At 40.2% G+C, this 12,386-nt stretch overlaps 1 protein-coding gene across 4 annotated transcripts in view; it reads right to left on the reverse strand.

Annotated features, from left to right (window-relative positions):
• The window catches only part of BLTP1 (bridge-like lipid transfer protein family member 1), a 143,656-nt gene that overhangs the window by 58,426 nt on the left and 72,844 nt on the right, over positions 1-12,386 (reverse strand). For all 4 annotated transcript variants that reach the window (XM_081333292.1, XM_081333294.1, XM_081333293.1 and 1 more), the window contains exons 42-47: positions 12,010-12,229; positions 10,300-10,458; positions 8,471-8,646; positions 7,749-7,924; positions 6,814-7,514; positions 412-657 (exon numbers count right to left, since the gene is read on the reverse strand). In XM_081333292.1, coding sequence (XP_081189418.1) covers positions 412-657; positions 6,814-7,514; positions 7,749-7,924; positions 8,471-8,646; positions 10,300-10,458; positions 12,010-12,229 — 1,678 coding nt within the window. The remainder of the gene's footprint in view (positions 1-411; positions 658-6,813; positions 7,515-7,748; positions 7,925-8,470; positions 8,647-10,299; positions 10,459-12,009; positions 12,230-12,386) is intronic.

The following is a 12,386-nucleotide window of genomic DNA, read 5'->3' on the forward strand; positions in this document are numbered from 1 at the left end:
CAACCTATGTAGTTTTTCAGTTTCTTATAGTTTTGCAAAGCATTGTTACATTTATATCCTTCATTTTATCAATTTACCTTAAAGTGATCCATGATACCACCCACATTATATTCCCCAAATAAGCCAATGAGGTAAGGTAACTAAGATTTTATTAGTCAAGGTTACCCAGTAAGCTTCACATAGATAAGTAAAACTATGAACTCAAATCTCTCCAGTTTTAATCAGATTCCCAGCAATATCCTAATTATTTTTACATTAAAATACACTAAACAGAATAATCCTTTCATTATTTCAATAAGATAAATATTTTTCCAAAAGCAGTCTGGGTTATATTATATTATCTGTCATATTCTGTATTTCACTTCTCACTTTTATTAATCAAAACAAATGTATTCAATTAAAAACTTCTACCTTTCATTTTTTCTTTCAGTGTAAAGCTACCATGGATTCTCTTCAGTTCTGATTCCATTGTTAGCCCACCAATATCTGCTTCAAGATGTGTGCGATTTACCATGCCAATTCCAAAGATTATGAGGGTCACATGCTGAGGTTCAGATATGACCAAACTACGTTTTCTCTGAGGTCTGCTCAAGCTGCTGCTATCTTGTTCATTTTCAAATGCAACTTTACATGCAGGTTCTGTAGGGCTCCGAATTCCTACAAGAAATGGAAATAAAACCAAGAAATATTATTAGAATTTATTCAAAAATAATTACATAAAAGATATATCCATCAATATGCCTTTAACTTTTATATCTGCACTCTTTCTTATCTTGTAGACTGTTTTATTTAGCCGTAACAGCAGTAAAACATAATGAATATCTTAAACACAATAAACACATAAGATAGTAAGCATCTTCATATTAGGATTTTGGTTTTGTAAACTAGTGATATTTACTTCACATGGATAAATGAATTTAATGAAAGTTGATGGCACTTTGTATCCTTCAAAGTGTTCAAAATGTCAACATTTCAATTAAAATTTAGAATTACCATTATTTTAAGTGTTGCCAATAAATTCAATTTAATAATGAATGAGAACTGTTTCTGATTAATCAGAATTAAAATTTAAATAATCTAACAACAGAACAATTAATTATCAGAACAATTAATAAGAAATTGAAATAGTTGTAATAGGGGGATCTGTAACGACCTATGTACAGAAAGGGCCATGTTGTACTGTAACTACAGATTAGAAGTTAGGTGATGTGAGTTTTAGTCCTGCTCTAGGCACAGAAGCCAACAGACTGAGCCAATCACTCTATTTCACCCTTAAGAAGAAGGCAATGGAAAGTTATTCAGGAAATGTTGCCAAGTAAGCTGCATAGACCTGATCATGTAGTCACCAGGAGTCAAGATTGACTCAGAGCCACCAAAACAACTGTTTACATATAGACCTCACATTTCTGAATATCAAATAATACATCTGAATAACGGGATTGAGAACTTTCTCGTTGCCTTAATTTTTTTGTGTGTAAACAAAAATTTTAATCAAGTCAGTTCCAAAATTACTGTATTAGCTAGCCAAGGATTGGATTTTGATATGAATATTCTTGTGATGCTCAAAAGCAGCCAATATCAAAAGCTACTATTCTTTTTTTTAAAAAAAAAGATTTTTTTTATTAGTTTTCCAGTTTTACATTTGAGTATTTGGAAAGCAATGTGGTGATTGGGTTAAACAATAGTTCAAAAACAAAATCTTTAGTAGGTATCTCAGGTTACATCATCAAATATTTCTTCTCTGTTTCCCTTAACATTTACTATTTCATATTTAAGCTAGTAAATTTCTAATTGTAACAAACTCAGTAAGAACTTCATTATCACATTTATAAATACATGTTTGCTTATACATATCTTAATAAATCTCAATAAACAATCCATGTCCTGTTATTAAGTTTTACCTAATTTTTAATTACAGTATTCCAATTTGACCTTTGATATCCATAGTATTTAACTTTCAGGTAATCCAAATTTCCTTTATCTCACTTCACAAAAATTATGATGTCTAAAATACACTTATAAGTTACTTAAATATATTATTATATTTCATAAAACATTTTCTATTTCTCACCCTAATACATCATCACCTTAATAATAGAGTATCCTTTATTAGTTCAAATCCATCATCTATATTATCTGGGCTAGTCAATAATTCAAACCTATTTCCTAATAGTTAGTTTACATTTCCCTTGTAAATCTAAATCCTCAGTATTAGACAGATTAATCCCTTATTTGTTAGTATTTTCCAACTATTTTAAATCTAGTAATCAAATTTCCCTTTGTCTCAGGATCTCCCTTTAGCCCACTAGTTGACAGTTTAGGGTCCTCTCTAGTAAACCAAAAAGCCCGTTTTTCAACCTAATTCTAGCTTTCTTCTTTTGCCAACCAGGCTTCCATACCAATGCTTTTAAGTCATCAAACAGATCTCCCTTCATTCTTGTATATATTACTTGGATTGACGGAGACCATCTAATTGCCAATTTTCTGAAAGATCTGGCCCATTTATAATCATTAGGTTGTCGCCCTGGTAACCCAGATCCCTGTGTTTGTTCTGGTATAGTTGTCTTCAGTTCGATCTGCTCTTCTTCTTTCTCAGAATTCTTCTGGTTTGTATGAAAAGTCATTTCCAGTTTTAAAGTTATTGTTTCATTGTCTGGATTTTTGTTGTTGTTAGCTGCGAAGTCGTGTCCGACTCATCGCGACCCTATGGACAACATTCCTCCAGGCCTTCCTGTCCTGGATTTTTAGTAAACTGTATTTGTTGATCTGTAAAGTCCTCTATCTTAGTATTCACTTCTTCCACTCCTGTTGTTTTTTGGATTAATAGTTCTTTAGCTGCAATCAGGGTTTTGTTTTGTGGCTCTAGGCTGGCACCTTTGTCTTTCAAGAGAGCTTTGAGTTTCTCAGTGTTTTCAAGCATACATTCAAGTACAAATTTTAACATAGCCAAGGTTTTTTGCTGATCCTCCTCCATTTCTGACATACCGTATTTTCCGGCATATAAGACGACTTTTTAACCCATGAAAATCATCTCAAAAGTTGGGGGGTCGTCTTATACGCCCAGTCGTCTTATACGCCGGAAAATAGTACATAAATCAATCGAGCGCCCCCGTTCTTGCAAAGCAACTTCAAGCCTCTTTAGTCGTCCCCCCTCCAACGTGACTCTCCCTTCCCACCCCCAAGAGCCTCTCAGCCCCTTCCCCTCCCCCTTGCAAACGCCAGAGCCCGGGAGCTCTTGCGTCTATTCCAAAGGGTGGGTGGAAGGAAAAGCCCCTTTCGGCTCTGGCTTGGCTGCAAGTCAGCGAGCCTGGGAAGGCACGCCCTCCCCTCTCACTGTGGAGAAAGCAGGGCAGGCTGGCGTCTGGCGGGAGCCGGCAGGGCAGTCCTGCGCACGCGCGCGCTGCCCGGCTCCTAAGGAGTCCTCGGGGAGCCATGGCAGGCGCCTCATGCTCTTCCCTCTTGAGGCAGCATCGGCGGAGACGTCCGGCATCGGGCGGGAGCCGACAGGGCAGTCCTGCACACGTGCGCGCTCCCCGGCTGCTAAGGAGCGCTCCTTAGCAGCCGGGGAGTACGCACGTGTGCAGGACTGCCCTGCCGGCTCCTGCCTGACGCTCTTCCCTCTTGAGGCAGCATCCCCGAGGACTCCTTGGGAGTATTAGGTACGTTTGGCACTCTTGAGTTACTTCTAAAAATAGTAATGGTGGATATCTATCTTAATGCCAGATCCGTTGTTAACAAGGCTCCCCTCGTTCATGACTTGATCGAGGCGGAATGCGCGGATCTGGCATGCATCACGGAAACTTGGTTGGGCTCGGAGGGGTTCCTCTGACCGAGTTATGCCCCCCAGGTTTTCGTGTGCTACACCGGCCACGGGCTCAGGGTAGGGGTGGAGGGGTGGCGGTGCTTATCCGGGAGACTTTATGTCCGCGGGAGACCACCATTGTCCAGATGGGCGGGAGTCCCTCCTCCTGAGATGTGGCTCTCGGGCTCAGATGGGCTTGTTGCTCACATACCTGGCTCCCAGCTGTGTGGCAACAGCCCTGCCCGAGCTGCTCGACACCCTCTCAGGGTTGGCGGTGGAGTTCCCCAGGCTTATAGTTCTGGGTGACTTCAACCTGCCTTCCCTGGGAGGGTTGTCTGAGTTAGCTCGGGAGTTCATGGCTTCCATGACGGCCACGGACCTGACCCAAGTAATTCAGGGCCCAACTCAAATGGGGGGTCACACTCTCGACCTGGTGTTCCTGTCTGGACAGTGGCTGGATGATTTGGGAGGGGGTTCACCAACTATTGTTCCCCTGTCATGGTCCGATCATCACCTCCTGCGGCTGATCTTCCGTTATGCCACCCCCCCACCGCTGGGCTGCGGAACCGACCAGGTGGTTCCGCCCCAGGCGCCTAATGGACCCAGAACGGTTCCAGATGGTACTTGGGTCTATACCCATCGCCCTCACTCACAGCCCAGTCGATGCCTTGGTGGATGCCTGGAAAGGGTGGCTGCTGAGGCACTCGACTGTGTTGTACCCTTGCGACCCCTGACCCGGCGCAGATCCCGTTGGGCTCCATGGTTTTCTGTGGAGGTCCGGGAGATGAAGCGTTGGAGACGGGGTCTAGAGAGCGGTTGGAGGTCCAGCCGTTCCGAATCTGACCGATTGCAGTTAAGAACCTTTGTAAAGTCTTATCTTGCTAACTACTTCGCTGCCCTCATTGCATCCGCAGATAATCGCCCGGCCGCCCTGTTCAGGGTGACTCGCTCTCTTCTTAATCAGGAGGTGAGGGAGGTGCCCTTGCAGGGTCGGGCCGAGGAGTTTAGTCATCATCTGACGGACAGAATTGCTCAGATTTGGGCCGGTTTGGACTCTGACTGGGCAGAGTCTGACGTGGAGGAATCGGACGGTCTTGAGCATGTTATCTGGACTGAGTTCGATCCTGTTTCCCCTGATGATGTGGACAGGATTATGGGGAGGCTGAGCTCCACCACTTGTTTATTGGACCCGTGTCCCTCCTGGCTGATTTATGCAGCTCAGGAGAAGACACGAAGCTGGTTCCAGGCAGTAATATCTGCCTCTTTGAGTGAGGGTGTCTTCCCCGCCGCTTTGAAGGAGGCGGTGGTGAGGCCCCTTCTCAAGAAGCCTGCCCTGGACCCAGCGATTTTAAATAATTATCATCCGGTCTCCAACCTTCGCTTTTTGGCGAAGGTTGTTGAGAGTGTGGTGGCGCATCAGCTTCTTCTGTTCCTGGAGGAAACTGATTACCTTGACCCTTACTAATCGGGTTTCAGGCCCGGGTACAGCATGGAGATGGCATTGGTTGCACTGGTGAATGATCTCTGGCAGGCTCGGGACAGGGGTTGTTCCTCTGTCCTAGTCCTATTAGATCTCTCAGTGGCTTTTGCTACCATCGATCATGGTATCCTACTGCGGCGTCTCAGGGGGTTGGGAGTGGGAGGCACTGTTTTACAGTGGTTCTCCTATCTCCTGGGCCGCTCGCAGTCGGTGTTGACGGGAGGGCAGAGATCCGCCCCAAGGTAACTCGTTTGTGGAGTTCCTCAGGGGTCGGTTCTCTCGCCCTTCCTGTTCAACATCTATATGAAGCCGCTGGGCGAGATCATTCGTGGCTTCGGGGTGGGGTATGCTGATGATACCCAACTTTTTTTCTCCACCCTGAACCAACCCAGCGATGCCCTCGCCGTGATGTCCCGTTGCCTGGAGGCGGTCCGGGTCTGGATGGGGAGAAACAGGCTTTGTCTCAATCCTACCAAGACTGAGTGTCTGTGCGTACCGGCATCTCAGGTTAACCAGTCCATTCCACCTTTAATGATGGGGGGTGAGGTGTTACCCCCCCCATTGATAAAGCTTGCAACTTGGGTGTCCTCCTGGATTCGCGGCTCAGTTTTGAAGATCATATAGGAGCTGTGACCAGGGGGGGCCTTTGCCCAGGTTCGCCTGGTGCGCCAGCTGCGGCCCTATCTGGACCGAGATGCCCTATGCACAATCACTCATGCGCTCGTGAGCTCCCGGTTGGACTACTGCAACGCTCTCTACACGGGGCTGCCCTTGAGGACCACTCGGAGGCTTCAGCTGGTGCAGAATGCAGCCGCGTGAGTTGTGATGGGGGGTTCCCGATACTCCCATGTAACACCTCTGCTCCGCGAGCTGCATTGGCTTCCGGTTGCCCTCCGGGTGAGATTCAAGGTGCTGGTGATGACCTATAAAGCCCTAAATGGCTTGGGTCCGGGATATTTGAGGGAACAAGCTCCCTTCGTCCTGTGCGCTCCCACAGGGAGGGCCTTCTCAGGGTGCCGCCGGCAAAAGATTGCCAGCAGGTAACACCCAGGGGGAGGGCCTTCTCTGTGGGTGCGCCTGCCCTTTGGAACCAGCTGCCCGTAGAGCTCAGGACTGCCCCTGACCTTTGTTCATTCCGCCGGGACCTGAAGACCTGGCTCTTTGAGCTTTCCGGCCAGGACTGAGAATTTTAATTGTAATTTTATTTTAATTGGGTTTTAATTGGCGTTTAACAGGGGTTTTATTTTATTCAAAGACTAAATTTAATTATTTTTAATTGTTCTTAACTTTTGTAATTTGTATTGTTATTTTAAATACCTTGTGAACCACCCTGAGTCCTACGGGAGAAGGGCGGTATATGTCCAATAAACATAAACATATGTATGTAAGTATGTGTGTATGTATGTTATGCATGTATGATGCAAGCTATGTCCTTTGGGACATTGCATGCAGGAACGTAATGGGCAGAATTCAATTCATTTGCTTTCTCCAAGAGAGGCAAATTATGGTAATTCATCAAAAAATTTCTTACCTGCCGGATAAAATGTTTCAGAAGATTTTTCTAAAATCCCTGTTGGATCTGAGATAAGAGAATAAAAGTTCAATAGTTTATACATATTTTGCCAGCACTCTGCAGAAGGTTCACTCTGTTCCGACACTGTAATTGAATCAGAATCATCCATATGAATGGTGACATGGTCAACAACATCCCTGGAACCTTTCCTGGATACTTTAGAAGTTCTTCTTTCTGCCCTTCCCAGGGAATTTTTATTCCGAGATTCTTTTTTATTGCTCTCACTGTTTGATCGTTTATTTTTTGCATTGTTCACTCTGTTTACACCATTAAGACTGCCTCGAGAACTGCGACTGAAATCGGAAGAGCGGAAGTCTCTGTGTTTCCGAGTTTTAAAGGTTGGCGTTGGAGAAGCTGAGCCAGCTGTATATCTACTAAGTTTGATGTCTGTTTGTGTAGCTTTAATATCATCTATCATGGTGCTGAATTGGTGAATAAGCCGAACGAGTGCCATATCAACATGCTGGCTTATAGATTGACAAGAGATTGTAAAATTGCAATGAAACGTGCTATAATGACGTTTGTTAAAGTCATGAAAAGAAAGAGCAGAATTTTGAGGTGTATTCACCGACTTCTCCATTATAACAGCGCTAATACTAAAAGTTTCCAACATTAATGCTGGTTTGAATTCAAGTGGAGGAAGATTTATTAATCCTTGCCTAGGAAACAAAAACACAAGAATTACTCTTACATTAAGAACCATAAAAGCACTGAAATTACATCATTTAGGTAACATTTCAGAAAGTGATATCCCAACATGACTATTTAATTTGCCTGCTGTATGCCAATTCATAATTTTCTTAAGCACTGCATTATTTCTGACTTCCTAAAGAGGAAATTAAAATTTAAAAAAAACTTTAATTTCAAATATATTTTTGGAGCTCCTGCCATACCTTTGTGCTCTTTTGCTTCTTCTCTCCTTTGCTGTATCTGAATCAACAATGTCTGCTCTAAGGCAATCCAGAGTTCCTGAGAATGAGAGATGTTCACCAAAGTACATCCTATAGCACAATGGTACTACATCCTGTGGCTGAATTCCTGTGTGGCTCAGAAGAGGTTTGAAAACAACCTATCAAAAATAAAGCCAGGTGTTTTCTTAAATCATAACTATTAAAATTGTCATTTGTTAAATGTTACTACACTTTTAAAAATGCTTCCAATATTTTACACCACTGAAAGTTTACAGGTTGACATAATTAATTTAGCTGTCTACGGTATCTTTCAATTTAATATGCAGTTAAACTAAAAGAAGAAAAAATAATGTATTTGTAATTCTCATGCCAATTACATAACTGAAGTTGGAGAGATGAAAACCTAGGATTGCGAAAACTATTATATAGACAGGAAATGCATGTCTCCAATGCTTAAACTGGAAAAGAATTATGTTGATTTGAAAAGTCAAGTGGAAAAAGCTTCAGATTTAAACCCTAGGTCTAATATTTAAATATAGAGCTTGAATTAGCTTGGTGTAACCCCAAAGTCACCCACCTTGGCTCTGTGCCTAAGGCAGGACTAGAATTTGAAGTCTCCCAGTTTCTACTCTCATGCCGTAACCACTATACAATACTCGCTCTCTTATCATGCCTGTGCTCCAATTTTAAAGACAAATATATACCTGTGCATCAGCAAGTTGAACAGCAGGGAGTCCCTGGTTCGCCTCCTCAATACCAACAATATCATCTTGGCTAGTACTGTGTTGTGAATGTGTTCCATCCAATGTGTTTTGGTCACTAGACATTACTGTATTGAAGTCAGATGCTGACGGTATAGTTGGAAGATTTGGAGCCACACCTATAAAAATAGCTCCTGCATTAATTTTCTAGTAGTTCTACTATAATTCTACTATATTCAGGATTCAGAAGGCTGAAAAATTATTCAGGAAAAAGGAAACTTCTTCAATCCTGAGGAAAATACACTCTGCATGACATCAATTTCAGCTCACGTGTGTAAGCATCTGTGTGTGTCTATATGTGTAATTGTACACATATCACTATTGACACAGATTATGAAGAACGATCATGAATCTTAGCAAGTGAAAAATAACCAAAACGTTTTTATCTCTTCAGAACCTAAAATATCTGCACAATTATCTTACAACTTTTTCATTAAGGGCGGTATAGAAATTAAATAATAATAATAATAATAATAATAATAATAATAATAATAATAATAATTATTATTATTATTATTATTATTATTATTATTATTATTATTATTATTATTATTATTATTATTATTACCAGATACAAGCACATCAAACAAGTACCATATTCACCTCAAAGGAATGTATTTTTTTTCCAAGTACAGTCTGAGTTTTACTGAGAATGTAGTAATTATGAAAAAGGAAGTATTTTCATTTTAAAATTGCTTAAGGAGAGATTATTGCCTTGAGTTCAGGACCATACTCCTTTGAATCAGTAGTCAAACTTTTGACTTCGAGAATGATTACATAGACCTTTTCACCAATTGTACCACTTTTAGGATATGGCAATATTCGAGTACCACCTAGCAAGGTGTCAAAAACTTGACGACCAAAAAAAAAACCTGTTCAAAGGGCTGCTGGTGGCCAAGTGCTAAGGTGGGACTCCCTTCCCTCCCTCTCTCCTTCCCTTCCTCCCTCTTTCTCATTCCCATCTCCTTCTGAAGGAAGAATTTGAACCACCCTCCCCCCCATATTTTCCCTCTTCCATATATTCATCAAATAAGGAAAAGCCTCCAGAGACCAAAAAGACAAGACACTGAGGGAACTAGCTCAAAAATGTGCATTTCCCTTTAAGAATTAGCTACTGGCTAGAAAGGAAAGTTAAGGAGCCAGCAGCTGGCACTTAAGGAAGAATTTTTTTTTTGTAAGTACTGGCTGCTGGCTAAGGCAGCCTCCCCAAATGGCTCCATTCATAAGTAAAGGAATGCTACAGGCAAAATCCAAGGAGAAAAATACTTCAAAATCCCTTGCAGCAACACTTACAGCTAACAATAGCAGAGCAATAGAATCTAACTGCTGCGCTGCACTGGCTCGTTCCCTCCCCCACTACACTTGGCTGGGAAGTGCTGCATACCACCTGCCACGTGGTAATGTACCACAGGTGGTACGCGTACCACCAGTTGAAAAGCCCTGACATAGACTATTTTCTTAAGGTCAAAAGGCGTAAATATACTATTATATTCCAAACTGACTTCGACAGGACAATTACTAAGGAAAACCTTCCTTGAGGAATTTTTGAAAATATGTAGACAATGCTAGTAGAAACAGAATAATGGGCAAGTTTATTCTTAGAGTTCATTTTATATTCCTATTTTAAATACCTTTAGTTCAATAGTATATTATTTTATTTTTTTCATTTCAATTAACAAACACAGAGTAGATTATTTTTAAATATAGCTTTTACTTTATTTTACTTAGGCATTCAGTTATCGTATTAAAGCAAAGTCTGAATTTCAGAATACCTGTTGGAAGACTGCTGTGACCAGTTTTGGTGACAGGGGAGTCTTGAGCTGTATTTCCTCTATTGCCAACTGCATTTGACATCCAGTTATAAAAACTCACAGATGAAGGTTCTGTTAATAATGGATGTTCTGATATAATTTCGGATTGCATGGTGTTTGCTAGATAGGAATAAAAGCAATTATTAATTACTGTAAGTCCTTAAAAAGAAATGTTGATAATATATTTTTCAATCCAAATTGAAACTAATTTTAAGAGATTATGCAAAAAATCTGTACTTTACATACATTTCTGTTGTTGATGATGAAGTGTCAACCAAGCATTATATATTGGCCAATTTCTTGTTAATAAAAAGAAAGCTAGAAGAACTTTCTTTTCCCTATTACAATTAGATTCTATGTATCTCTATAGAAACTAAATCTCTACTGGAGTCCAAGGGAGTTGGGTCACTAAAACATTTTAGTAATAATAATAGAAGAAAAAAGTGCAGAAGATAACACAATGCAAAGACTGCAAATAGAAATAGAATGACAATGGCAAAAGAGAGCAAAGGTAACAGTAATAGGCGACTTTGGTATAATCCCAGAACGATTGGGGCACCACTCAGCACTGTCAAATTTACAATTAGTCAATTGTAAAAGGCAGTTTTAACTCAGAACAGCTTACATGTTTGATGGTGTTATAAATACCATCAAACATCAACATCTGCCTATCCCAGGTCCTTGGGAAGGACTTGATAGGCAGGCAAAAATATCAAATCCAATCTGAACATCTGACTGACTGTGTGACGAACCATAAAACCCAAAGTAGAAATAATAATAATAATAATAATAATAATAATAATAATAATAATAATAATAATAATAATAAATAAAATAAAAAATAAAAATCAAGACAGATTCTAGGCAGATACCAGAAGGCACAATGGAAAAAAAAGCCATATGGCCATATATTTTTTTTAGTTACAGAGAAAATAGAACTTATACCAATAAAAGTTCTATAGAAACCTGTGCAGTAAACTTTTATTAGAATTACTTACACAGAGAGTATATATAGAATACAATAGAATTTTATCTTGTACAAAATTGTCTACAAATTCTTCTTCTACCTATTCACTAGGTCAAACCTTTTCTTCAAATTACCTGTAATCAGTGTAGTGAAATGGTTAAAGATGTTAGAAGAGGGACAGCTATGGAAGGTCAATGATTCGTCTGATTCAATCACACTTTCTCAACCTAACAATTTCATAGGCTTGTTATTGTTGTGGGGATGAACTGGGAGAAGGGAAAACTATATAGTCTACTTTAAGCCCTTGAAAAAGAGGGAGGACATAGCTTAAATAAATAAATAAGAGACAGACAGCAGACAAACATCTAAAGAACAGATCAAGAAGAGATTTTGTTTTTAAGTCCACGGATTCTGACACAGGAATAAATTACACTTTATTAAAAAAAAATATTCCAAATGTAATATGGATCACCCTGTCTCTTGGTAACAGTGTTTGTACCAGTTGATTTATTGCCATTTTAATCACATTTAGTTGCAGAGAAGTGGCTACGCAGTTTATATCTGAACATGTACCTTGGTGAAAAGAAAATTACTATAGTATCTGGAGAAGTCTAAGTAATACTGAAAACAATGAATAGTGTGAAATTAAGACATCATTCATTGCTTTTATCAATAAAATATAATAGCAATAAAATTATTTCTACCTGTTCTTGTTAAAGAGCTACTTTTGGGGACATTGGTACTTCTTTGAGGAGTCCCTTCCAAAAGATTATGTAGGCTAGGAAAACTTCCAGTCAAATAGCTAAGTAAACTCTCTTTTCTTGGGCTTTCTTTAACAAGTTGCCCAGAACGACCAACATGCACTGGTGAGTCTGTAGCTGTATCTCCACTGGTATAGCTCAGAGAATGATATGGATGGATACCCTGAAAAGCAAATATATACAGAATGTTAATAAGATCACAAAAAACAACTCCAAAACATATCCATTGCTAATTCCCACTAAATTTAATCTGTTTTCACAGTATAAGGAATCTGTGGCGATCACAAGAACTTAACCTGAATAAAACTCTAGCTGGAGAC

This window comes from Vipera berus (assembly GCF_964194415.1).
Source record: "Vipera berus genome assembly, chromosome: 7".
Taxonomy (NCBI): Eukaryota; Metazoa; Chordata; class Lepidosauria; order Squamata; family Viperidae; genus Vipera; species Vipera berus.